The sequence below is a fragment of the Panthera onca genome, chromosome C1 (assembly GCF_046562875.1).
Source record: "Panthera onca isolate mPanOnc1 chromosome C1, mPanOnc1 haplotype 2, whole genome shotgun sequence".
In the NCBI taxonomy this organism is placed as follows: Eukaryota; Metazoa; Chordata; class Mammalia; order Carnivora; family Felidae; genus Panthera; species Panthera onca.
Window position 1 is genome coordinate 162,377,076 of NC_138346.1, and position 26,069 is coordinate 162,403,144.

At 36.8% G+C, this 26,069-nt stretch overlaps 1 protein-coding gene across 3 annotated transcripts in view; it reads left to right on the forward strand.

The window, feature by feature from the left end:
• Positions 1–26,069, forward strand: part of NEGR1 (neuronal growth regulator 1) — an 855,325-nt gene that overhangs the window by 663,485 nt on the left and 165,771 nt on the right. For all 3 annotated transcript variants that reach the window (XM_060626826.3, XM_060626825.2, XM_060626824.3), the window contains exons 5-6: positions 700–820; positions 16,430–16,581. In XM_060626826.3, coding sequence (XP_060482809.1) covers positions 700–820; positions 16,430–16,581 — 273 coding nt within the window. The remainder of the gene's footprint in view (positions 1–699; positions 821–16,429; positions 16,582–26,069) is intronic.

Sequence of the window (26,069 nt, forward strand, 5' to 3'; positions counted from 1 at the left end):
ACCTAATTGGGCCTTGAATTTGTAGAAATGGAAAAGAATAGCATTCCAGGCAGAAGAAACAACCCCCCCCCCCCAAAAAAAAAAATCACTAATGTGCTAAAGCACAGGGAGTAAGCAGAAAAAAGCACAGAATAATGAAAGAGTTCAGGCTTTGAGTCAATATACCTAAATCAATATGCCAATATTATAGCCAAATCCTGCAGCTAAGTAGCTATGTGACCTTAGACAAATTATTTAACCTCTCTGAGCTTCAGTTTTCATATTTATGGTTTTGGGATAATACCATCCAGCTTAGAGTTTACTGTGAGGAAATCGTGAAAATAAAGCAGCAAGCCCAGTGACTGGCTCCTAGTGATCACTCAATAAATGAGAGCTATTATGGGAGTGTAGTTTGACTGGAGTACAGATGAAGTGTTCCCCTCAACAATGCCATTTTTCCAACAGGAAGCATGGCCAAAATGTATTGCATTTACTCTGCACTTCTTGGGAACATTCATCTATTGTCCAACGTGAAAAATGAAGCTGAAAATGACTAGTCTTGTATTAGAAGCATAAAACACTGAAGATGTGATGCATTGGCCTATCAGGCATAAGATTGCTTTGAATATAGAAGGAATAAAAATATATGTGTGTTATATTTCTGCTGAAGATTAGTTTTACTTACCCACCAGTTTCTTTGTTTGTTTGTTTCTTTTTCAGTTGCTCCTACAATTCAGGAAATTAAATCTGGCACCGTGGCCCCGGGACGCAGTGGATTGATAAGATGCGAAGGTGCAGGTGTGCCGCCTCCGGCCTTTGAATGGTACAAAGGAGAGAAGAAGTAAGGACTTTTTGATTATTACTGTGTTTCAAGCACTTTGAGCTAATGTGTTTGTGTTTCAGATGCTTACTTCAAGCCATTTCTTTAACTGGCTTGAATGATTCTCAGCAGCCTCCTCACAGGCAGGCAAACTGAAGGGACCCACATGGGAGGGATGAGTAGCTAATAGCATCTAGAAGAAATGTCCACTTTGGTTTTATAGGATCTCAGAAATGCCTGAAAATCCCACATTACTGATGCATTTCATTTCTTCCCTTCTTTTCTGAACCAGAACACCATTGCTCTTGCTGGCAGCCATGTTTACTTGGAAAGTAAACTAGCTTTTAAAGGACTTGGGCACAGCTTCCATGAGTGCACTCCAAAAGCAATCGGAGCTGAGCTGCTGCCTCTGCCTGGCTTCCTTGATAAGTCTCAACCCTTTCACCTGCCTTACTCTCCCACAAGGCATTTTAACATTTCATTTTACAGAACACTGTGTTTTAGATATTCTATCACTAAAGGGCCTGTAGAGGAGATAAAATACATAGTTAAAGGACTAACCAAGGGGATTTTAGGGTTACTGTAACTTTAGCTCTATATGATTGTCCCCTTGAGGAGCCCCAGGAAAAACCTTGACAAGAGCTATTGAACAAGAGAAGACAGGACTTGACTACTTTCTCTTTACTTTCAACCAGTAGGCTCATTCAGACTTCTTCAGCTGCTCTTATCAAGCCATCAAAGAAGAGTGGGACCCCTGTGGGTTAACTGGAAGATGTAATGCAGAGGGGAGGATATTATCTATAATATATATTTTTTGCTTCAAAACTAGGGAGGAACATGTTCAAGAAAATGTTAGATTGGACCATATGAAACTGCCATTTATAGCCAAAAAAGCTGAATATTGGCAATTCTGTACTGTTTGACATATATGCATGGGGTTTACTTATACCATCGCTCATGACTAATTACAGCTAAATGTCTGAACTGAAAACTGGTGAAATGACATTATGAGCTTAGATATTGCCATAATGGATGACACTGGATGTGACATAAGCAGCTATTTTTTTCTTAAACTGTAATCAAAAGAGGATTTGTAGAAGACCTTCTCCCTCTTCAACAGCAGCCTTAACAATAAAGGATATCCCCATAACTATCTCATTTGACCCGAATAACTGGCTCTGCTTTTATCTAAAATTGTTTGCAACTATTTTTACGCAGCCTCTTTCACAATTTGGTGTGTTCCATTTTTAATTCTTCTTACTAATTAACGTTTTTACTAATTCTAAATCTACGTCTTTGTAGCTTCATAGAAGCCCCATATTTTTATATACTTAGAAGTAGATAAACTGGGTCTGTGGTCACCCTGGCCCTACTGTACAATATTGTATATCAGCCAATATAACCTTTCTCAGATTCTGATAATCCAGATTGAGAAGCTTCCAGTTTGTGATTATCTATATAGACAAATATCTAGAAGAACGGTTCCAAATCCTCGAAAGTTATGAAACCCTTTGTTCAAATATTATCTTATATGGAAGCCCAGTAAGTAATATCTATGAAAGCAGGACTTCTCTGCTAGATGTGGGATGAATAGAATTTCAATTCCATCTGCTCAGAACCCTCCCTTCTAACAGACTGTCCTTGCAAGGGCCTCCCCCAAATCCCTGGTACTCCACAAAGCACAATTTAAATAATGACAAACTATTTAGTATAGCTTTCAAAGTCACTGTTGAACCTGTCATACCTTTCTTACAGGCTAATGGAATTATCCCTAGTAGTACATGTGAGAGCTCCTTTGTTAAAGTTTTTTTGGTTTCTAGTATTGTGTGAAATGATGTCCTGAATTTTTTTTTCTGTTTCTCTCTTTTCCTTTCCTAAATTCAGAAACCATTGTCATAAAAGGCTACAATAATCCTTAGTCCACTTTCTTGGCCTATAGCAAAAACAGCAAAGGACCCATTGGTGTCCGTAGTCATAGCTTCAGTGATTTTTTTCCCTACTGGAAAGATGGACTATAGCTTTCATTACATTTTCAAAGGAGTTTAGAACCACTGCTAAAAAATAGTGGATTGATTCTCCCCAATCAATGCCCTTTCCCAACACACTCACACACCTAGAGAAAATCTGGGAGCTGTGAAAATCAGATGCACCTGTCAAAGGCAAACACACTTTGGTTTCAGAGTGAAGCGCACATTTGTCATTTGTTCAGGTTATATTTAAGGAAATACCCAAATTACCAAATCCCACTGAGTATATAAATTCCCCTCAAAATTACCATAAAGCAAATTTGAGAATGTGTGCAGAGTAGGAAAGGGAAGGCTTCTAGTTGCTGAATGATGGTTGTTACACTCCCTGAGTGGGTTTACCATGCTATCTTCTGGGCCCAGGCCATTCAAATATTTATCTCATTAAAATGAAAAACTATCCATGTAAAAAGCACCTGCTGTTTGACAGGCAGGGTTCTAAATTGTTAACAAAAATTAGCCCGATTTATTTTCACAACAAACTGATAAGATAGATACTATTATTATTCTCACCTTTTGCTTGGGGAAAACCAAAGCAAGGAGTGTTTTTAAGTCATTTGCACAAAATCAGACAGTTAGTGACAGATCTGGGAATTGAACTCAAGAAGTCTTGCAAATCTTCATGCAGAGTCCATGCACCTAGTATAGGTCATGGCACTTCAGAGACTATTAAAAATAATTTGAAATGTCAATACTAAATGGCAGGGGTAAAGGCATCGCAGGTCATTTGTGAATTAGCAAAATAAAAGACTGCACATACAAACAGTCAGACTTTCTGAGTTTATTTAGTCAAAGACACAGAAATAATGGAGTCAAGGTAGACACACAGAGAAGAAACAGATAGAGCACATTTCCGAGCTGTTTTCTTGACCTCAGGGTCACTAACAGAAACATGAAGCTGTCAGAGATCCTGTCAGAGTGTAGCAGAGTTTTTACAAGATCTGGAGAAGTTTTGTTTCCTAGAGATCTTCTATAGTTGGAGCTTACAAAAATATTCAGAAATAACTTACTCTTTCAGGTCTACTTAAGAGAATGTTTATAAAAACTCATTTCTTTTAAATTAAGATCTTCAAAGCCAGATCTTCATTCAAATAAAATACAAATAAACACAAGCAAATTGAAAAAAAAAAAGTCAGTACCTCAACATCCCTAGTCCTATCTCTACCTATAGTTCTTCCAGATCCTATAAAATCCATTTCTGTGTGCTGAGAATAATCTAAAAACCTTTAAAAAAACTGCAAAATAAAGCACAATTTAAAGAAAAGAAGGAAACAAACGCTTACTGAGGACAAATCACTTTCTAGGTTCTTTAAATTCTTTTATCTCACTTATTCTTCAGACGTCTGTGAGACACAATTTATTGTCCTCAATTTACCGATGACAGAAGTGAGACACAGGAGACTTAACCTTCCCAAGAGCATTCAACTTAAAAGATGCCATCAAGACACATTTTATTGTTAACCTTTCAGCCCACATTGTTTCTGTTGTATACAGTGCCACTCTTAGTTATCTATTGCTAAATAACAAATTATCCCAAAACTCAGCATCTTAAACCAGTAAGCATTTATTATCACAGCTTCTGTGGATCAGAATGGGAGCAGCTTAGCTGGATAGTTATGGCTCAGGGTCTCTCATCAGGTCGCAGTCACATGTCACCTGGCACCGGTCATCTGAAGGCTTGACTAGAGCTAAAGGATCTGCTTACATGCCCAGCAAGTTAGTGCTTGTTATAGACAGAAGGCTTCAGTTAATCACCACATGGACCTCTTAATAGAGCTGTTTGACTGTCTTCTTGACATGGTAGTTGACTTTTTCCAGAGCTAGTGGTCCAAGAGAGAGCAAGGTAGAAGCTGTTTATGACCTAGTCCCAGAAGTTATGTTCTGCCATTCAGTAATATCTTACTGGTTACACAGAGTGACCCTATTCAATGTGGAAGGGGCAAAATGGGGACATGAATACCAAAAATTGAGAATCATCAGATACTATCTTCAAAATAGCTTCCACACTGTCTCCCTCATGGTTGACATGGATGGAAATTAAAAAAAAAAAAAAACTATATATTTTTTTTAATTTTTTTTAACGTTTATTTATTTTTGAGACAGAGAGAGACAGAGCATGAACGGGGGAGGGTCAGAGAGAGGGGGACACAGAATCCGAAGCAGGCTTCAGGCTCTGAGCTGTTAGCACAGAGCCCGACGCGGGGCTCGAACTCACAGACCGCGAGATCATGACCTGAGCCAAAGTCGGCCACTCAACCGACTGAGCCACCCAGGCGCCCCCCAAAAAACTATATTTTATATTAGACATATTAGCCATTTGACATTTAGTTTATTGCACTGTTTAGATAAGCATCATGAGAATGACTAAAGTTATATACTTGTTATTAAAATATTATTCTTTGGTATAAAATGGTTATATTTTTTAACACTATAGGCTCTTTCAGCACACCTGGCAGGTACAGTGCTCACAGATTTAGTTTTACTCCATATACATTTTAGTATTGGGAAAATCAGAGTTCAGAGCTCAATTATATAGAAAGCCAAAAATATTAACTTATTTTCTTGATAATAGAGAAGATTGATAAAAAGAAATAGACTCCTTATATCCAGTGGAAGGGTATTTTCAGAATAGGCAAAGTACTATTAAGCAAATAATGTCTTTGATGACATGACATGAAATTAAATTAATCTATGACTTGAAAACAGTATATTTATTTAAGATTAAGACTAAAAACATAAAGTAAATTGCAATGGACCAACGTTTAAATAGATTTTGCAGAAACATGGGTTTTGTATCATTTTGTGAAGATGGCATTACCATCGTGTTTTAGATCAGTGATGTAGGCAGTGGTCCACAAAATTTTTGGAATATATATCCCTATAAGTAAAATTTAAAACTTAGCAAAAACTAAGTATATGCATACTTATTTGTAAATTGTATGCATTTTTGAAGTATATTGCAATATATATTGCAAACATTAAATGACCTAAAACAGATAAAAGTTAAAAGATGAGATACAATTATAACATAAATGGGCATTCTATTATTTTCTTCTTATAATCCAACAGATCACTTTGTATCCAACTTGGAGTACTTTCCCTCCATTTTGGAGACTCTTATAAAGTATGTTAATTTAAAATAAGGAATTTTCAAGGGCAATTTTAATGCCATGCATATTTTACCCTACATGCTAGCTTTGTAATCTTATAACACATGTAACTGGCCGTATACTATCTTGCCCATTGCTCACATAATCCTAGCTAGATTATGCCTGAGGAAAAAAAAAAAAATATCTCACAAAGGTAAAATGAGTCACTGAAGGGAAGTAAAGTCTAATTTTCAGGAAACCTTGGTGGGTAATGAATATGTTTATGGAGTTGGTAGTGATGATTTCACAGGTGTATACTTAACCCAAACTCATTGAGTTGTAGAGATATATATGTCTGTATATATTTAATGTGTATATATATATCAATATATATTTAATGTATATATATATATGTATATATATATATATATACATATATATATATAAATAATACCTCAACGAAATGATCTTAAAAACAAAAACACACCAACCCATAATTTCCTGAGTCATGTCAAGATATCCATTTTCTCTAGATTTATACCATAACTTTGATTATTAAGAGACTAGAGGGGCACCTGGGTGGCTCAGTTGGTTGAGCATCCGACTTCAGCTCAGGTCACGATCTCATGGTTTGTGGGTTCGAGCCCTGCGTTGGGCTCTGTGCTGACAGCTCAGAGCCTGGAGCCTGCTTCAGATTCTGTCTCCTTCTCTCTCTGCCCCTCCCCCACTTGTGCTGTGTCTCTCTCTGTCTCTCAAAAATAAATAAATGTAAAAAAAATTTTTAAAGAAAAGACTAGAAATGTTAATTCATTTTCTCTCTCTCTTTCCCTTTCTCTCTCTCTCTCTCTCACTCTCTCTCTCTCCCCTCATTTGCAAAGCCATTTTCATAAGATTAAGCAGTTGCATATTTTGATTTAGAAGGGTACTGGAAATAACTTCATTACCACTCCATGTTAGAAATAATCTTCCCTGCTTACCTGAGATTTTAACAAATGTGCATTGGGCACTTAACTGTGATGTAATTTGAAGACTGAAAAGGAAGTAAGTTCCTACATTGAAGAAACTTGTGTTTCTAGTGTTATTTCTCTATCTATCTATCTATCTATCTTTAATTTTATTCTGATGATTTTTCACTCTTTTTAGTTCATAACCCAAGTCTTATCAATACAATTTGGTTGCCCCTGTGATGATTTTATTAACCAAGACCAGGGAAGTAAAAGATAAATATATGAAATAAGTGAGAGCATTTCAATTGCTGAGAAACGGAAGACACATAACCATAAGACATACATACAAATTATTACATTTAAAACTTTGGGCCAGTCAAACAGAATTGAAAGTGGGCTATTCCAGTTTGCATTCCCTGACTTAGAGTTTACAGTTAATCATAAAAATCACCAAAATGAAATAAGTTCCACATAAGAAGATCCTAAGGGAGCCTAAGTCAAGTCCTTGAAAGTGCACAGCAAGGGTCCATTCAGCTCAAATCAGAATATTAACAAATGCTTCAGGGAACAGGTAGCTTTTGTGCTTGATACCAGAGAACAGTATTTCTAAACATTGCAAGGAGTCAAGAAAAATCATAAGAAAGAACATAGTCAATGTTATATAAGCATTGTGCAGAGAGGTTTTATTATTCCCTGGGGTACAAGATGTGAAATCAGGTGTAATAGGAGGTAGGGTTAGAAATGCACGCTGGGGGGTGCCTGGGTGGCTCAGTCGGTTGAGCGTCAGGCTTCGGCTCAGGTCATGATCTCTCAGTCTGTGAGTTCGAGCCCCGCGTCGGGCTCTGTGCTGACAGCTCAGAGCCTGAAGCCTGCTTTGGATTCTGTGTCCCCCTCTCTCTCTGCCCCTCCCCCACTCATGCTCTGTCTCTCTCTGTCTCAGAAATAAATAAACATTAAAAAAAATTAAAAAAAAAAAGAAATGCACGCTAGGGCAAGACTTGGAGCATTTTAAATGTCATGATAAAGCATTTAGACTTGATTCCATAGGCTTTGGGAAGCCACTGAAGGACTTTTCAAAAGTAGTAAAAGTATCCCATCCCTGTCTTCATAAAATGTTTCTCAGAGCAGTTTGGATGGCAAAGATATAAAATATGATTTAACCTAGGGTATTAGTTGTGCAAGTAAAAATCAGTGATTGATTAGGCTAAAAGGAAAGGACCATTTGAAGATAATTTTAAGTTTTCCATCTGAGAAACAAGGTGAACGGTGAAGTTGTCAACCGAAGTTGGGAACATAGGAACAGAGATTTGAGAGAGCTGGGCTGAGTTTTGTTTGGGATATACTAAAATTGAGGTATTAATGCTGCACACACAGTCCATTAGTAAACAGCTAGATTTCAGTTGTGTTCTTAAAATTCATAGCAATATTTCCAAACTAAATACTAATCTTATGGTTCCTAAATGTCCCTAGAATCAAGTCCTAACATCACAGTATGGCATGGAAGGCCTTCATGTTCTTGCCCCTGTTTACCTCTCTGACCACAAATCTTGCCATTCTACCATCTCACAATAGGGTGATAACTATCCTAAAATATTTTGGCCACAAACTGTGACATGATCTCTATCTTCCAGGCCTTTTAATATGTTGGCCATTTTGCTTATAAGCCCCTTTCACACACACACCCATCCTGGCTACCTTCCACTAGTCCTTTAGTCTCAATTCAGATATCATCTTCTCTCAGAAAACTACCCTGACCCCTTTCTACTAGGAAAGGAGTCTCTCCAGATGGTCCCCCATGTTCTTACCTCTATCAAAGCACTTTTTAAGCTATACTCAACTTTTTTTTACTAGTCTCTCCTCTCCTAATCTATAATCTACCTGAGCATGAGGATTTTGCCCTGCTCAACCATTGTGTTTCCAGCATCTAACATGGTGTTTGAAATACACTCTATTGCAAGAATGAGTGGGGCCTTATAATCATGTGAGGGTAGAGCCATTCTTATTTTAATACAGTTTCAAACTGAGAAGAGAATATCACTACAAGATGCATCTGTCACCCTAGATTGTAGGACACTGTAAACCCAATACATGATTGCAGAAAAGACACTGGTTTCTGTTGCTCAGTTCTGACCTTCCAGGATTTCGTTTTTGTGAGTGTGATCTCTGCAAAATGGTTGTGTTGGTATATTATGGGATGAAATTTGACATTAAAGTCTTGCGCACATTGATATTAGAAAGGCAGTTCAAGCAGAGGCAAAAAATCTAGTCATAGGCCAGGTTGTCAGGGATACAAGGCTCACTGCAGTCAGGGGAGGACTGACACTTGCACTATAGCCTTTGTTTATTTGATGTAAAGTTAAAGGTAATATTCTCCCCATGTGAATCAAACCGTCACAAGCAAGGCAACCCAAAGGTCTCTAATCTAAAATTATTAATTTCATTAAAATTGATAAAGTAAACAAGGCATACATTTTAAATAGCCTAATAAAGTCTAAAATCATTAAAATGTCCTAATATATTATAATACATTAATGTATTCAAATGTGCAACTAAAGATAGATACCCCTTGGGACTGAGACATTGATGCATGATATTCTTCAGTCTGTTCCTAGGAATAAATGATATCATATTGTATTCAAGCCTTAAGTACCAAACAACACAGTAAACCAATAGGTTGCTATGGCAGCATGTTCACATCAATTTTCATTTCTCTCTGGTATCTAGCAGTACTTGCTCCTCCTTCTTTTACTTTTATTTTTTTTATCGGCCCTGCACATCTGTGAAAAAGCTAGATGAGGTTGATAATACACATGTAATTGAGACTGAATTTGGCACATCTTGAAATCATGATACTATGATCTTTTCAGTCACTCTCCCAAATCTTTCCTTTAAAAATAATTTCCTGTATTTTCAATATTTAATATTTTGCTGCCATCTGAGAGGAAATGTATCTGTTCTGTCTAAGAAACAGACCCTAGTATTGAACAATAATAACACCTATCATATGTCTAGTGCCTACTGCATTTGATATAAATGAGTGTGTTCATAGATATTACATTTTATATATTTAAAAACCATTCTTACATCAACACTTTGAACCTGGTTTCATTTTTTTTCATTTAACAGATGAAAAAACTAAGCAGTACAAAAATGTAAAAACATAATTCATACAATTCAACATAAGTATACAATAACTACTCACTGTATACCTATTAAGTACACAACATTATGTCCCATGCTTAGAATATAATGAACAGCAAAAGCTAGGAAACTTGCCCTAATGGAGTTGCACTCTAATGGGGAATATGGACAGTAATCCAAAGTCATACAAATCTATGAAAACTTATACCTGAAATGTTGTGGTAAAGAGAGCTTTTTGATGTGATAATGATTTGACTAAGTCAGAAAGAACACATTAACTCCATAGCATCACTAGAAAACTTTAAAGACAACTTTGAACTTACTTAAAATTATTGCATTCTTGCCATCTCCTAGGTTATGTTTTTTTCTGCCATTCTTGACTATATTCCACATATACACTATGGGGAAAGATTTACTGCAACCCAAATATTTAGTGAGCCTAGGGGATGAAACACAAACAATAATCAATGCTGAAGGTGTGTGTTGTCCTGGAAGGTAGTTTGAGGAGGAAAGAGTGTGGCAAGAGACCATTTCACACTTCTCATCTTGGGACTGAGTCATATCAAAGGATGACTCCATTGGAAGTGAAAGACAGCTACTGTAGGAGACTGGGGGCATGGCTAAGCCCCACATAGATAGTTAAGAGACCTCTGGTCCAGGGAATCTCAGCTGAACTGAACCTTACATTTTTTTAACTCTCTATCCCATTAGATTTACCCCATGGACTGGATCTGGTTTTCCTGGCATAGATACCACATATTACATTGGTTATTTAACTCCACTGGTTCTATTCTTTGGCTTATTAATTTCCTTGAACCACCAATGATTTATGACTTGTCTTTCCAAACTAAAATACAGTATCCTGGCTTCTATTTGATGATTTGAGTACCATTTTGGAATAATATCGATAGTCAGAAGATCTGGATTTGAATGTTGGTTCTACCACTTACCAGATGATGGAAGATAAATTAACTTAACTTTTCTAAACTTTTTTTTTCTCATCTGTAAAATGGGACTAGTAATGCTTACCTCCTAGGGATACTATGAAGATTAGTTGACATACATTTGAAAATGCTTAAATGTTTTCTGAATGTCAATTTCACACAGTCTTAACACAAACTTTTTTGTACAGCATTGAAATTCTTTAGTGTTAGATTACCTCAGTCATAAATATGTTGAGAGCAGCTAACATTTTCCACATATATAAAGCATTCCTGCTCTCATGGAAAAGACGAGAAACATAGCCATGATGCAGAAGCAAAATATATGTAAGCTAGAACTCTGTCACTGAGAGAGACATTGAGATGTGTCATGTAAGGACCTATATGATCTCGATGTCATCTTCATATTTTTAAGTGTAGCCAAGGTGCTTAGCTAGAACTGTGTCCATTTGTCTTTTCCCCCCTTTGGTTCTTAAACCAGTGCCTTAAGCATAGAAGGAATTTAATCATCATTCGATGATGAAGTAGAACTTCATTTCCATTAAGACTGTATCACCTGTGATGTTTTTACCATCACCCATGACTTTTTCTAAAGCTCTTTTTTGAGTTGTATCCTTAGCTCACACCACCTCTTGGAACTCAAAGCCTGCAATCCATTGTGAGAAGTAATATTCATTTTCTTTGTACATATATCTCTTATGACTCAAGAACTACCTTCTGTCCCCTGCTATTTTTGATCTCTGCTATACTATCACCCAAAAATCACTTAATAAGGCCATAATAATCTTATCCAGTTATACAGCATGATATATTATCATATTTCCTTATAATTCTACTCTGATGAAAGATCAATCATCATTTAGTCCACCCCTCCCACTCCTATTTAAAGTACTTAAACATTTTAAATGTTGTTGTCTGATACACTTATGTATATTTCTTACATTAGCAATGAAGAATTTCAGTGACTCTTTGCACTTATAAGCTTGTTTCTCCAGAATATTTATTGTTACGCTTGACCTGGAAATGCACAGAGCAAACAATAGTCCCAAAATGTGTCATCAGGCTGGATTTATATATAAAGTGAATGAGGTTTGGTATAGCTATACCACTTAGTTTTGCAGTCTTATCAGTCAGTGCCAATGGCTTGGTGGTCAGTTTTGCTGTTGTGATGTTGCTATGGACTCTTCTGTCCATCTTACTTACTGCCTGAGAGAAGCTATGATTGTAAAGTTTGTGAACATTTCATGGGTCAGATTTGTAAGTATCTTTAAGTTATTAGTATGCTTTCTATGTGCTACTTCTTTATGACTGACACTTGAAAATATGGCTATTCTAATTCAGAACAAGTTAGTTGGTCAGGCTGTGTTACTTATGAATTGCCTGCATCATCTGATGACAGGGCAGATGGCCTGCAGTTTACAGATTTATGAGGCATTAACGAAAAGCAGAAGGAAGGAGAGTGAGGGCAATGATCCTCAGTATGTGTCTTCATCCATCTGGGCTGCTATAACAAAACACCACAGATTGGGTGGTTTGTAAACAACAGAAAGTTATGTGACAGTTCAGGAGCCTGGAAGCCCAAGATCAGGGTGCAAGCATGGTCTGAAAAGGGTCCTCTTCTAGGTCACAGACATCTTGTTGTATCCTCACATGACAGAAGGGGCTATGGGAGCTCTCTGAACTAATCCCATTCATCATGGTTTCACCTTTATGATTTCTAAGCACCTTCCAAAGGCCCCACCCACTAATACCATCATCCTTGAGGTTTAGATTTTTGACATATGAATTTTTGGAGGACACAAACATTCTGATCAGAGCAGTATGAATAAACCACCATCAGCGGTAAATGTAGAGGACAGCAGGGTCCACAATAATAGAAGGATCTTACAGCCATGGGGTCCACTGAATGGTAAAATGCAAATAACAAAAATTCCCAGGGATTTCTAAGCAAGCATCAAATGCTGGTGATCCACTTCTGAGGGTAAGAATTCCATAACCAACCACTAACCCAACACAATTGTTTCCTCTCTTCCTGCGGGAAGGGACTATGAGAAGACGTCTCTTATTTTGGATTCTAAGTCAATACAAGAATGATTCTCTTAAAACTTGAAACACTTAAGTATTTAGGGAAAAGAGAGAACTCCAAATAAGGCAATATTCCAGAGTTAGTTCTCTGGTTTTTATTGCAAGGTGTATTGTGAACTATTGCTTGAGTTGTCACTTCAAGATTTCACATCACCAATGCAAGGAACTCTGGTTTCAAACAAGTCTGGGATGGATGTGAAAAATTCAATGAGGCCAGGGTCATTCTGTTAATAGGCTAACATGTGCATGTTTGAAGGCTATCAAGCATTTTCTTTAATACAGAATGATACTTTAATTTGCCAAATATGTGTTTATTGATAAATAATTATTCTTTTTACAGACTATTCTCTTTACTATATCCAACCATTTTGGAATAAAACTGTTTCATAAAGAAAACAATTGTCACCAATTAAAGACATCTTTTATTATTTGTTTTTAGTCAAAGAGTAAAATTACATTCAGGACATACATGATGAGACTTATAAGTGTGGTTCAGATTTCTATATCCAGTAACTAAGGGCAGGAGTATTCATCTTAACAGGGTCCCCATTGTGACTAAAATCAACTCAGTTGTGTTTACAACTGTTTATGTTTATGTGTCTGATTGATTCTTCTCTTCAACTTTAAGCTACTGAAAGGCCTTCACAGATCTTGAAGAGCCTTCAAAGATCTTGCCCAGCCAAGTCCCTAATCATCTGGCATCAAACTCATCTTTGTAGCAATGATAAATTTCAGAATTGATTTGAATAGCTGAGAAAGCTCTCCACCCCTTGCACCCACAGGATCCCTACAGGAAAATCACAGTACACCTTCAGAGATAGACACCATCTCAGAAGTCACTCTCCCTCAAGGTCAGCTTTACCAGCCATCTACTGGTAAAGACAGGTTCTTATAGGGTATTTTGAGGAGTCAGCACTTCTAAAATTCCCGACTTTAAAAAAAATAAACTTTGGAGTTCTCCAGTAATCTCAGAAAGGTAGCTTCCTCTAGAGGGAAGAAAATCCCCCCAGGGAGGATACTTTTCTGTTTTGTTGGCCATAATCACTTGCCAGCATGAGTGGAGCAGCAGGAGTCACAGCTGCTAACGTGCCACCGTGCCACCAATGTGGCTCTCTGATAAGGATGTTCACAGCAACCCCTGACCAGAGGCCAAAAATGGGTCTACACATACAGAGCGTGGGTGTCCTGTGTGATTTAGTAAAATCTGGGGCTTTGCCTTCAGACACATTTTAGGGCAGAGAGTTGGAAGCCAACTCAGAAAGATGGTCTGAAGGAACATAAGCAAACAGTGCCATCAAGTTACTAAATATACTGCCTTAGAATTTTCTCCCCAGAGTCTAGTCGAATAAAGGCCCTGACTAATTTCTTCTTAATTCTTTAGCAGAAAAATGAATCTTAGCTTGGTAGGTGCGGCACAATGGGAATTTAGTAATCCAGGGAGCTGCTGAGTCCTTTGGACAATGTGTCCATATGAGCACAAACATGGGAAGATAGATTTGAGCCCTAACCCTGAAGCTCTCTGGCCAATGAAGACATCAGTTTTTATACATAGCATATAATATTGGTTAGAAATAAAGTTATTAATGTGATGCAGAAAAATATGCAATTATCACGTTGGTATTTTGGCATAAATGTTGATAGATTTGAAATATGAGACAGAGGAGTAAAACTGCCATATCCTTGATATTTTATGCCTTATTTTGTTGTGTCATAGTTGAGAATCATTGGGTTTATTGCTCAAGTTAATGTTTTCAGTGTTTATTTAAGTCAAAGTTTTATTAATCTGATTAAGGTTTGAGTTTTGTATAAGTCAAATTCAGCCATTACATGAAATATAAGAAATTCCCAGGGTAATCAAGCATGGCTGCTTATTTTAATCTTCATGTAACTACAGTATATTTTGTCTAAATTCAGATGCAAGTCACATAATGTAATGCAAAGGAGTTCAACCTAAACTCTCAGGAGAATGCCATTTATTTGCATCTTCGTGATTAAAAAAAATATTTGCTACTAAAATTTGAACATATTAAGGAGGAAAAATACCATGCCATTCAGGCTATGAGCTTACATTGCCCATATTGTGATCAACACATCATTTCATAGTAAACTTTGGGGTTAGTTAGGAAGACGTTATCATCTGGTTGGCATCGTCATTATAACAGAATTCATATTTAGAAAAAGAATGTTTTGAGGGGGGCCCCTGAAGGGGGCTTACCAATACCTGTGTTGTAGGAATGTCACCCCAATTCTGCTGATCTATGAGTTATTTGTTAGGTACTATTAAGTGCTATGCAGGACTCAAATATAAAATAAAGCATGTCCATACGGCCCTGTCTTTTGAGGAATTTAAGGCAATTCTATTTATTTGGGTTGAAAAGACCTGTGTGCATGGAAACCGCTGCAGAGAACAATGCAAGAATGTGGCTTTGATTTTATGAATCCCACAGCAATATCAAGAGAAACATGCAGAGAGCGGGGCAGGGGAAAGAGTCATTTAAGGAGCACTAGAGTAAGAGAGATAGGACACACATCAGACCTGAGTGCAGAGGGAAGGATCCAGCTGGCAGAGATACAAAGGGCTGATGACCACTGGGTGCAGATCAGGAAAAAAGTGAAGATGGAGTGAGCGTGGCAAGCCCTGAGAACGGTGATGCATTGCCAGCCTATTTGAGAGTGAAACCTCTGCCGGTAGGCCTGGAGAGAGAGTGTTGGGTCATCAGGGTGGAATTAGGTAAAAATGAAGCCTGTATTGAAGCCCAGAAAGGTTAGAGGACTCCCCCAGCACATTCCTCAAATGTAACCAAGACAAGACGCAACTTGGAATGCTCTTCTCAGTGCTATACTGTGGCTGTTTTCTAGGTGAAAAGCAAGTCATCTGTCTAGGTTGTATGTAGCAGCAGCAAAATGATGTTGACCCTGGACTCGGAACATCTTATTGCAGTTGTGGGGTTAACTTGGACGGGGAGTTATCCAACAATGTTATCTGAAAAAGCCTAGACATATCTTAGCCAGCTTTTTAGAAACCATCGGTTTGTATTTTTAATGAAATCATTATATTTAATTTGCTTTACTCGTTCTTGACTTTAACAGATGAGACTCTATTGCTATGGTGCATTTAATTTTCTAAAATACAAGTCAGTGTATGAAAAGGACATGTGGAAATCTCAGTTTAGTGTTTTGTAGAGTGCGAAGAAACCTGTAGTAACAATCCACAGCTGTCATACAGCTTCTCCTCCCCTATATCTACTCACGTAAGGAAAATATAATTGCACCATTATCACATTATATGCTAATACTAGTGTGGACCAAACTGTCTATGGGTTGCCATGACAACCCCAACTAAGATAAAACCAAAAATGATATTCACGATGCATATTAACCTAGAGGTGATTTTGTCTTCTAGGCTCTTCAATGGCCAACAAGGAATTATTATTCAAAACTTTAGCACAAGATCCATTCTCACTGTTACCAATGTGACACAGGAGCACTTCGGCAATTATACTTGTGTGGCTGCCAACAAGCTAGGCACAACCAATGCGAGCCTGCCTCTCAACCGTAAGTAACACAGTGTTGCCAGAATGCTCCCAGGGGCCCCTTGGCTCCTGTCCATCAGCAGAGATAAAACCTGAGAATGGTGTATGTTCATTTTTAAACTCAGCCTGATGTGACACATCCCTTACACGGAGGAAACTTGGCCCCTAAATGGTATGGGTGTTTGAGAATTTTATAATCCCTGTTGAAGTCCATGTGTGTTTAGAAAACTGTCTTACAGCTGAGAAAAGGGAAAAAAGATACCTAAATAATAGGACCCACTGAAAAATGTCTTCTGACTGAAGATGGTTTGGTGGGGTTTTATTTGTTTTCATTTTGTTTTTTAAAAATGTGTTCCATTATCCTTAAGCACTGGTTAATTTCCGTTGAATTTACTCTTGGTTGGTTTTCTTTAGGCATTCACCTTGTAATAGTGAGAATTTCACATGCCATATATAAAATGTAAGAGTAAGTAAATCATCATGGACAGAATATTTTATCCATATAGATAATGTTTTTACTCAAAACTATTTGAAATACAACCTAAGGTTTTGCTAAAATAAATACTATATTTCTAATGTATCTTGGTTCTTAAGGTTTTGCTAAAAAAGGAAGAATAAACATGAGGATTAGTTGGAGGGAGAGAAACCTAAGCTGATATTTTCTCCTACAATTAGTTTCAGTACTTTTTAAAAGCTGAGTAAACAACACATTTTCATAAGTATAAAATGTTCCTGATTTTGAAGTGGAGTGTTTCTCAAAGTGTTCAAAGAAGATTGCAGACAATATACAATCTTCTCATTTCCACAAACTTAACTGAAGTCATCCTTATCTTTTATAGTTAATATCTTTATAGTACACTGGCACGTGTATATTTATATTATCATAATATATAGTTGTGTCTCTGAAAAATGTGAATATTGTGTAGTTCATCACAGACATGATCACTTCCATTTTGCAGAAACGAGAATGGGATATATAATGCTTCTACTACTTAAAAATATATTACAAAAAGTTTCATGATTTATGAACTTTGAATTGTGACAATTTAAGAGCCTCTGATGTTAAATAAAATAATTAGTTTGTTGTTAGTTTCTATATACTTTTAAAACAACATATCACTTATTATTCCAGCTTAATATTACTTCCTGTTTCTTAATACCCACACTCTGAAAGAAAACCACTGTTTGCCATGCAATAGCCATAGTATATAACAAACTTGCTTGAGTTTCTTCCATGAGGATGGTTTATTTAGTGTAATTATGAATAATATAAACCATTAAAAATATTACAGAGCTACGTGAATTCCAATTTCATGTAAATATTGATATTTCTTTGGTATACTATTAATATTTTAAATGATTTAAATATTCAAGAACCTGAAAGAATTAATGAATTAATAAGGCAAAGTAAAGAAAAATTTAAGGCTTATATAACACATTAACTCTTTGCTATTTAAATTTCTAAATCACATTCTGATTTTTGAAACAGAAACATTAATGAATATGACAGATTAGGAACAAATGTCACTTACTTAAGTGTTTGTTGTGTTCTGGCAACCTTAACACAATCATCTGGAAATAATGCACTGCTAAAAGGGCTTCTAAACATGGTATCTTTAGAATGGTCTCTAATTATCTCCCTTTGCCACTGCCTTCCTGTATGCAGAGGTGCTATGGAATACTAGTGCAGTTTGATTAATTTATCAGCAAAGACATAATATGCAAATATTAACTGCAATTTTGGACATAGACCTAGAAGTTGAAGAAATGACTATATATTCAGACAACATCTATGACCTCATCTGAAATTCTTATTACACTGAGCATTTCTATTTTGTACAATAGTTACTTTTATAAATTTTTTATCTCTCCACGAAATTATGTTTGTTGAGAATATAGGATCAATACCTGGTTCATTATTTTATGGCCCATATCACCAAGCACAGTGCTTGTTATTTAATAGCTAATCAATAAATCTTTAAGGACTAAATGAATTTGTTAAACATTGGATAAGTGATTAAATGGCTAATGAATAAATGAATGAATGAACTGGGTTTTAGATGTAAAGTGTGTATTTGTAATCTCTAGATATGTAAGACAATACCAGGACAATTATAAGGTACACTTACTGTGAGCTTCCTGTAGACCAGATACTATTCTAATCTCTTTATATGAATTTGTTCATTTAATTCTCATGTGATCCAAAGAGGTAAATTCTATAATTTCCTTCTTGCAGATGAGGAAACTAAGATGAAAAGAGATGAAACGCTTGACCAAAGCCAAATAAGGGACAAAGCAAAACGCTGAATCCCTACAGTCTTGCTCCAGAGCCCAAGTTTTTAACTCTTACATTTCACTCTCTTGCTGAACATAGAAGCATCAACAGAGTGAAAGATAAATTGTATCATTTGCAACATACTCTTCCAAAGCTAAACCTCTACATATAACCTTTGTCCTCATTGTGTTTTTTCATCGACTTTAATCATTTAGGATGTTATTCTTCAACATATGAAACTTTTAAAAATAAGTGGTTAGATGTAAACAACACATACCAGATATCAGATTTAAGTATATGAAAGATGAATGGGCTCAATGTTTGACTGAAAACTTACACAAAAATGAGACTCAGGGATATTTAAACACACAGTTTTATAGCATTTTAAATCTCTTTGGATGGTACAGTTACCCAACGCAGGCATTGTGAATCTACAAACTATATTATGGGGGAAGGCAGCTTTCTTAACGTTCATGTGATGTTAGCTTGAGACAGCACTGTGTCACTTGATAAGAATTTTTGTCATATCTCACAAGGTCTATGAATGGGAGAGGGTTATAAGAAATATGAGTTGCCTAGTGTAGCATTTATACATATAAACCCTCAAACTGATTGATAATAACGTTCTAACAGAGCTTTAGCCACTAGGAGTCAGTTCTCCATCCATAACTATTTAGGATGAAACTTGGAATGATACAGTCTACTCCTGGTTTGTAATAACCTGCATTGTCTAGATCATCAAGGAGATAAGGCAAGAAGCTATAATTTGGAGCCTTTCTATAACTAAGACCATAAAAAAAAAATGCAACACTCTTTAGTGTGTGTGTGTCTGTGTGTGTGCATGTGTGTGTGCGTGTGCGTGTGCGCGTGTGTGTGTGTTTCATGTAAAAGCAGTCAAGCAGGCCTTGGTTTGGATCCCAGTTTTGCTGCATATTAGTCACATGTGACTTTGTGTAAGCAAATGCCAAAGTTTCATTAATTCATTGTTAATAAAATGAGGCCAATAATGGCTCCCATCTATGGGATGAAAATTAAATGGGATGATGCATGTAAAGCATTTATCCCTCAGCCTGGGACAAAGCAAGCACTCAATAAATGTTAACCATTGTTATTATATCATATCCTGTAAGAGCACTCAATTCAGTTCAGTTCAGTTCCAAAAGCAATATATAGGTTGCTGACCTTACTTGTTGACCCCGTGCCCAATACTTTACTAAGAGTTTAAATGGTAATCTGGGGGCGCCTGGGTGGCTCAGTCGGTTAAGCGGCCGACTTCGGCTCAGGTCACGATCTCGCGGTCCGTGAGTTCAAGCCCCGCATCGTGCTCTGTGCTAACAGCTCAGAGCCTGGAGCCCGTTTCAGATTCTGTGTCTCCCTCTCTCTGACCCTCCCCCGTTCATGCTCTGTCTCTCTCCGTCTCAAAAATAAATAAACGTTAAAAAAAAAATTTTTAAATGGTAATCTGTTACTGGTAAGCTAGGGAGAAGGCATGCAAATTTGAAATAATGTCCTAACTCTAGCTGTAACTTAACCATATCCCTTGGTCAGTGCATGAACCAGATTTTGTGGCACTAATTCCAGATTAATGAAGTTTGCAGCATAGAAGTTCAGACATCTAGGAGATGCAAGTAGTAAAGACGAAACTAAAAAATTCTATTTTCAAGGCTCAGATAATCTGTTCAATAGCAACCTTTATTTGTAAAAAAATACATATATATGTATGTGTGTGTGTGTATATATATATATATATATATACATATATACTGCCTATAATGTACAAAACACTGTTCTTAATGTTAGAAAGAAAAGGATTAATATATCTGGAACCCAATGCTCAAAGAGTTCTCAGATGAATGAGAGGAGAGGGATAAGAAACAGACAACTGTAATGCAATATAGTAACGGTGGCATACTAGGACGGAGAAGAGGCTCTTGACCTGGCCTTGAGGGTCATGAAAGGACTGTCATCTAGATGGCTGATGAGAGTATGGCTATAAGAATTATAAATAATATGCACCTCAAAATACCTATTTAGCCACCATTGTGTGATTTTCGACAGAAGTTTGCAGAGTTCATTTAAGAACAGCACTGAGTACATTGTACAGTGGCAACAATGAGAGAATGATCAACTCAGTCTCTGTGACTGAGGATGAGCTGTAGAGATGACCCTTGAACAAGGATGTGATTAGATTGAGCCTGGGTGTGGAATGGCTGGGTGGGGGTGAGGGAGAATACTCTAGTTTGAAGAAGCCACTGTAAAGACATGGCAGTATGGAACAATCTGACACACTTGAAGACATAGTGGTATCTTTATATGGTTAGTTAGAGTAAAAGGTGGGAGAAGAGACTATTGAGAGATGATTGGACAAATTGATGGAATTATGACAAGAAAGGCTGCAAATGAGCTTGGACTTTATCTTTCTGGTTTTGAAGAGCTATTGAAGGATTTTTAATAAAGGCAGGATATAAACAGATTTAGTTTCTGAAAGACATTCTTAGTTAAAATGAGTTCTAAGCCCAGGTATTAGACCTACAAGAAGATAATTGCACCAAAAAAAAAAAAAGTAGCAGAGGTGAGGGAGTGGCAAGAAATTAGGAAAGAGGAGTTAATGACCAACTGTGGAGAGAACAGGAAGGGAATTGTAGGAATCTAGATAACTTCCAACATTTAGTTGGGTGAAATTAACCAGGATAGAACAGGAGAGAAGGATTAGCACTTTCAGATTTGGGGAGAAAGTAGAGATTGAAAGAAGAAAAGTGATTTTAATTTTGGACATATTCAGTTGGAGGCAATGTCCAGTAGTTTTCTGGATGTAAAGTCCAGAATGGAGATATGATTTGGAGGTTATCAGAGTGGAGGTGGTAGTGTCAGCAGTAAGTAAGATTTTGCAGAAAGGCCACGTACAGTAAAAAGATGAGCAAGGACCAACCTCCAGGTAAAATCAGCATTAAGGAGTGTGCAAAACAGTTGAAATATCCTGTAGAAGCTCGTGGGACAAATCAGAGGAGGATCAGTGCCACAGAAGCCACAGGAGATTTATTCGACAAAAGGGACAGTCAGCAATGCCCAATGTTCCATCAGATCAGAAAAGTCTGAAAATCAACCACTGTCTCTGACAATTGGCAACAATCGGTGATCTTTGCCAAGGCAATTTTGTAGAAAACTGGGAGTAGAAGTCATGAGGTTGTGGATTCAGGTGAAAGAAGTAGATGAGAAAGTAGAGACATGGGTAGTAAACTACTCTTTCTATGGACTAGGCTATGAAAGGAAGAAAACAGGCTGATGAACTGCCTTGATCCTTGAGCAGCTGGTCTGAATTGGCTTTCAGTCTGATTAATAGGTCCAATGACTATATGTATGTCAACCGCTCCCTGACCAGCAAAGATGCCGTACTCAGTCTTTGGTGAATCATACTTCCCATGCTTCTTGCTCTTCTGCAAGCTGCCCTCATTCTCAGTTTGTTAGCCTCTTTTCACACATCTTTCTTCAGTCCCAGAGAAACAAGAAAGGGCTTTGATTTAAAATGAAGTTACCTTAAACCCTTTTGCCTTCTGTGACCTGTAGGCTTTAGACTGTAATACTAAGAGGAACTCTAATTCTAAGCAGAGATGTTAGTAATTTCATTAATAGAATTACTCTAGATAAAGAATATATGATTTCTCAAGTTAGGGGAAAGTAAAGTTTGTATTAGGAAAACTGTAGGAAACCTTGTGAACAATGAATCCCTCACTTTGCAGATGTTCTGTCCAGAAATTTCTGGCATATACTTGCATTAAAAATGTCTCTTGATGTGTGTGAGAGTGGGGGAGAGAAAGAAAGAGAGAGAGAGAGAATATTCTGTAGATCACTGTAGATCAGCCTCAGAGAGCAAATGCTGTAACAAAATTAATAATGGATGACAGCATGCCAACTATTCATAGCAAAATTCCTTATTAAGTAAAAAATGAGAGATTCAGAATTATTTGAGATTTTTATACTATTTTTCAGTTGTGTTTTTTGTTTCCTGAACAGGAGCTGGTTTCTTTATGTCTTCCCCTTAAAGAATATGAACTGAATGGTCCCATCCTGCCATCTATGGGTTCAATTCATCAGATTTACACCCTTATTTGATTAGTAATTTAGTAACCAATAAAAGTCATTTCTATAAGTAAAATATGTTGTATATGCTTTGTTTAAAAAAACAGATATTCATTATAGGACACAAAGAATCATAATCTAAAAGCAAATAAGGAAAGAAATCAGTTAAGAAGGGAAAAAATCTTAGCCACATAAACAAAGTGCTTAAAATTCACATAACTTTAATTCAATACAACCTTCTCCTGAGACTTAATATATGAAAATATTTGGGACAATTCAAGCTTTAATATTAACAAAGTCTTAGCTTGCAGACCCAGATAGATAACAATCATATTGCTATAGTGTGTGGGTGCCAAACTCTTTGTTCATGTGTTTCCAAAAGTGGGGTGTCAAATCTATTGCCAGAATATAGGTCCTAATGATGCTATAAGGTCTTCTTTTCTTGTGTGTGTGCATGTGTGTGTGTGTGCACACGTGCACGCACGTGCGTACGTGCATTTATTCAAATAACAAAGCATTTGCCTCAGAAATATTACACATAAAATATTCAAAGGAATCACCAAAACTTTCTCTTTTCCCTGCCTTAGCAACCCTGTGGAGACAATAATGAAGTTCTAATTTCAAATGTTTTATACAATCATTGCTATTTAACTTTCTGGAATATCTCCTTTCATGTTTACAGAATATATCTTCCCAGTCTATTTAATTTGATGGACACCTTCTCTTAGGGATTAAAAAAAAAAAAGGCACTAGCTGGTATCCAAAAGGAAAATGGAAGAGGCTACTGGGGAAAGAAAGAATGTAGCTGGCATAACATTTTTCCCTTGTTTAGATCTGACTGAGGCAGGCAAACGTTATTTTTTTGACTGATTTGTTGAATGTGAAACCAGCTGTGCCCTTGCAAGTAATATTTCAGCTCTCTGCTTGCTTCAAATGTCCCCACATGCCAGTAAGCAACTGTATGGGCTCTCTGTTACTTTCGCATATTATAATGAACCTTGATTCCATGTGAAAGGTGATACCACAAATTTGAATGATTCATATTTTAGATTGAACTTGATCTCCCCTCCTGGAGCTTAAAAGAGATAGGGATTTCATTTTGGTTGAAAGAGGCAGTAATAAATATAGACTTGGTGATTATTGAAGACAGTGTGCTATGTGAGCCAACTTGCTTTATCCTCACAGCTTTAAGATGTTAATGGAAAGCCTTTCCTGGATGTTCTAGTAATAAGTATTTTACAAAAATTAGGTTTGCAGTTGTAGGTAGATTTTTGATATAGTTATATCGACCTATTGAATGGCACTCTGCTAAACTGAAATATGCACACAGAGACATAATCATCATACAAATAATGGCTATATACAAATTTGGTGAAATGCAGCATGAGTGAAGCAAGAAGGTTTTTTCCTCCCTGACCTTATACCTAGAAGCTTTGTGTATTCTCAAGAAGCTAAACACAAAATAGCCATTTAGTGCCATACACGAGAGATGATACCCAACAGGTTGAAGTAGTGAGAATAACTGTAGGAACAGTTCACCAAATCACTCCAACTGGTGCTTCAGTTCATGAAATCACCACTGATTTCATGTAAGAGCCAAATACAAATGCTAACAGAGCTTTGGTTAGCCATGTCAAATGACAGAACCTTAGAGCTAGAGTAGTCTCAGATATTACCTAGTTGGGTTTTTTTTAAAAGTTCTTAAAGCTGGGGATTCCTTTCCTTCCCCAGGGAAAACCTGATGCAAGCCTTTAATATATAACAAAGTTAAATTGGAGTTCATGTGGTTGGTTTGAAGGTAAACCTGGAAAATCCTATCTTTTTCCTCCATATCACACCACACAGTGACCCTGAGGCCTGTCAAAAAGCCATAGAGTTCCACAAAATTAGGTTTGAAAACTTTCATTCTAGACCAGTTCTTTCCCTTTATCGGTGAGGGAACTCAATGTTATATATTGTCATAGCAGATCTAAAGCTAGAGCTTGCTTAGTTTGTCCTACTCGTGTTCCAGTGCTTTTTTCATGACAAGACCAACCACCAAAAGCTTGGGAATCAAATAAGTCTGATTTGAAACCCTAGTCCCCCATTCAGGATGCTGGACAGTTCTCTTAGTCCCAATCTTAACGCTTCAATCATCTCACCTATAAAATGGAGAAAATAGGTTATTTTTACAGGGTTGTTGCAAAGATCAAATGATACAGGATATGTAAAATAACTAATCTAGGTCCTGATTAAATGTCTCTACTCTCTGGTACAGATGATCCAAACTTTGAAGGGTAGCTGCTGGAACCTCAATAACTGAGCAACTTTATCTCACTGGCTATTTAAGAACAGCACTGGTTCTTTAATCCATTTATTCATGTACTTATGTCTATCATTATGATACTGTCTTTTTTATTAGAATTATTAATTAAATCAGCCGTGCACGTAAGCATTCACTTGTAATGATTGAAAAAAAAAGTGGTCAGGTTGATAGAAAGGGTTGTACAGGATTAATTACTCTACTGATGTGTTTCTCTCTGGTTAAGAGGCGATTTGACAGCTGTATCTTCAAGCTACTAAAGCTACATATACATCCCCATAGCTGATACAGGGTCAGTAAATGCCAAAGGGAGGATGGAGCCTTGGTATTTGCTGTTGTCATTCATCAGCCTTGAAATGTAGCAGGTTTGTGGGAATTAGATACCAAAAAGATACTGAAAAATCAAAAGGAGTTTAAAAATTAACCATAAAATTTTATTACGGGTCCTAGCCTGGGAGTCGGGGAATGTAGGTTCTTGCCTTTACTTGGAGAAGTCCTTAGGTAAAGCACTTAACTCTCTGGCCTCAGTTTCCTCATCTATAAAATGCAGAGAATAAAATAACTACCCAAGTTCTCTTTCTCCTATAATGCTTTAAGATTCTAAAAAAAAATCTATATATGTTTAAAAGAAGCAGTTTTATGTATTGATTGTTATTAAAAACAGTTACACTTACTCCTTAACAAAGTAGAAAGGCTGCCAATATTTTTCCCTTCTGTACATTTTTGTCATTGAACTCAAAATTATTTTTTATTGACAGAAAAAATGTATTTTAATGTATTTTGCTCTGTGGTGAGTTTCCATAAAGTTTAGCTCAATAGCACTGCTGGCCTAATCATTTTGTCATCTCTACAAAGA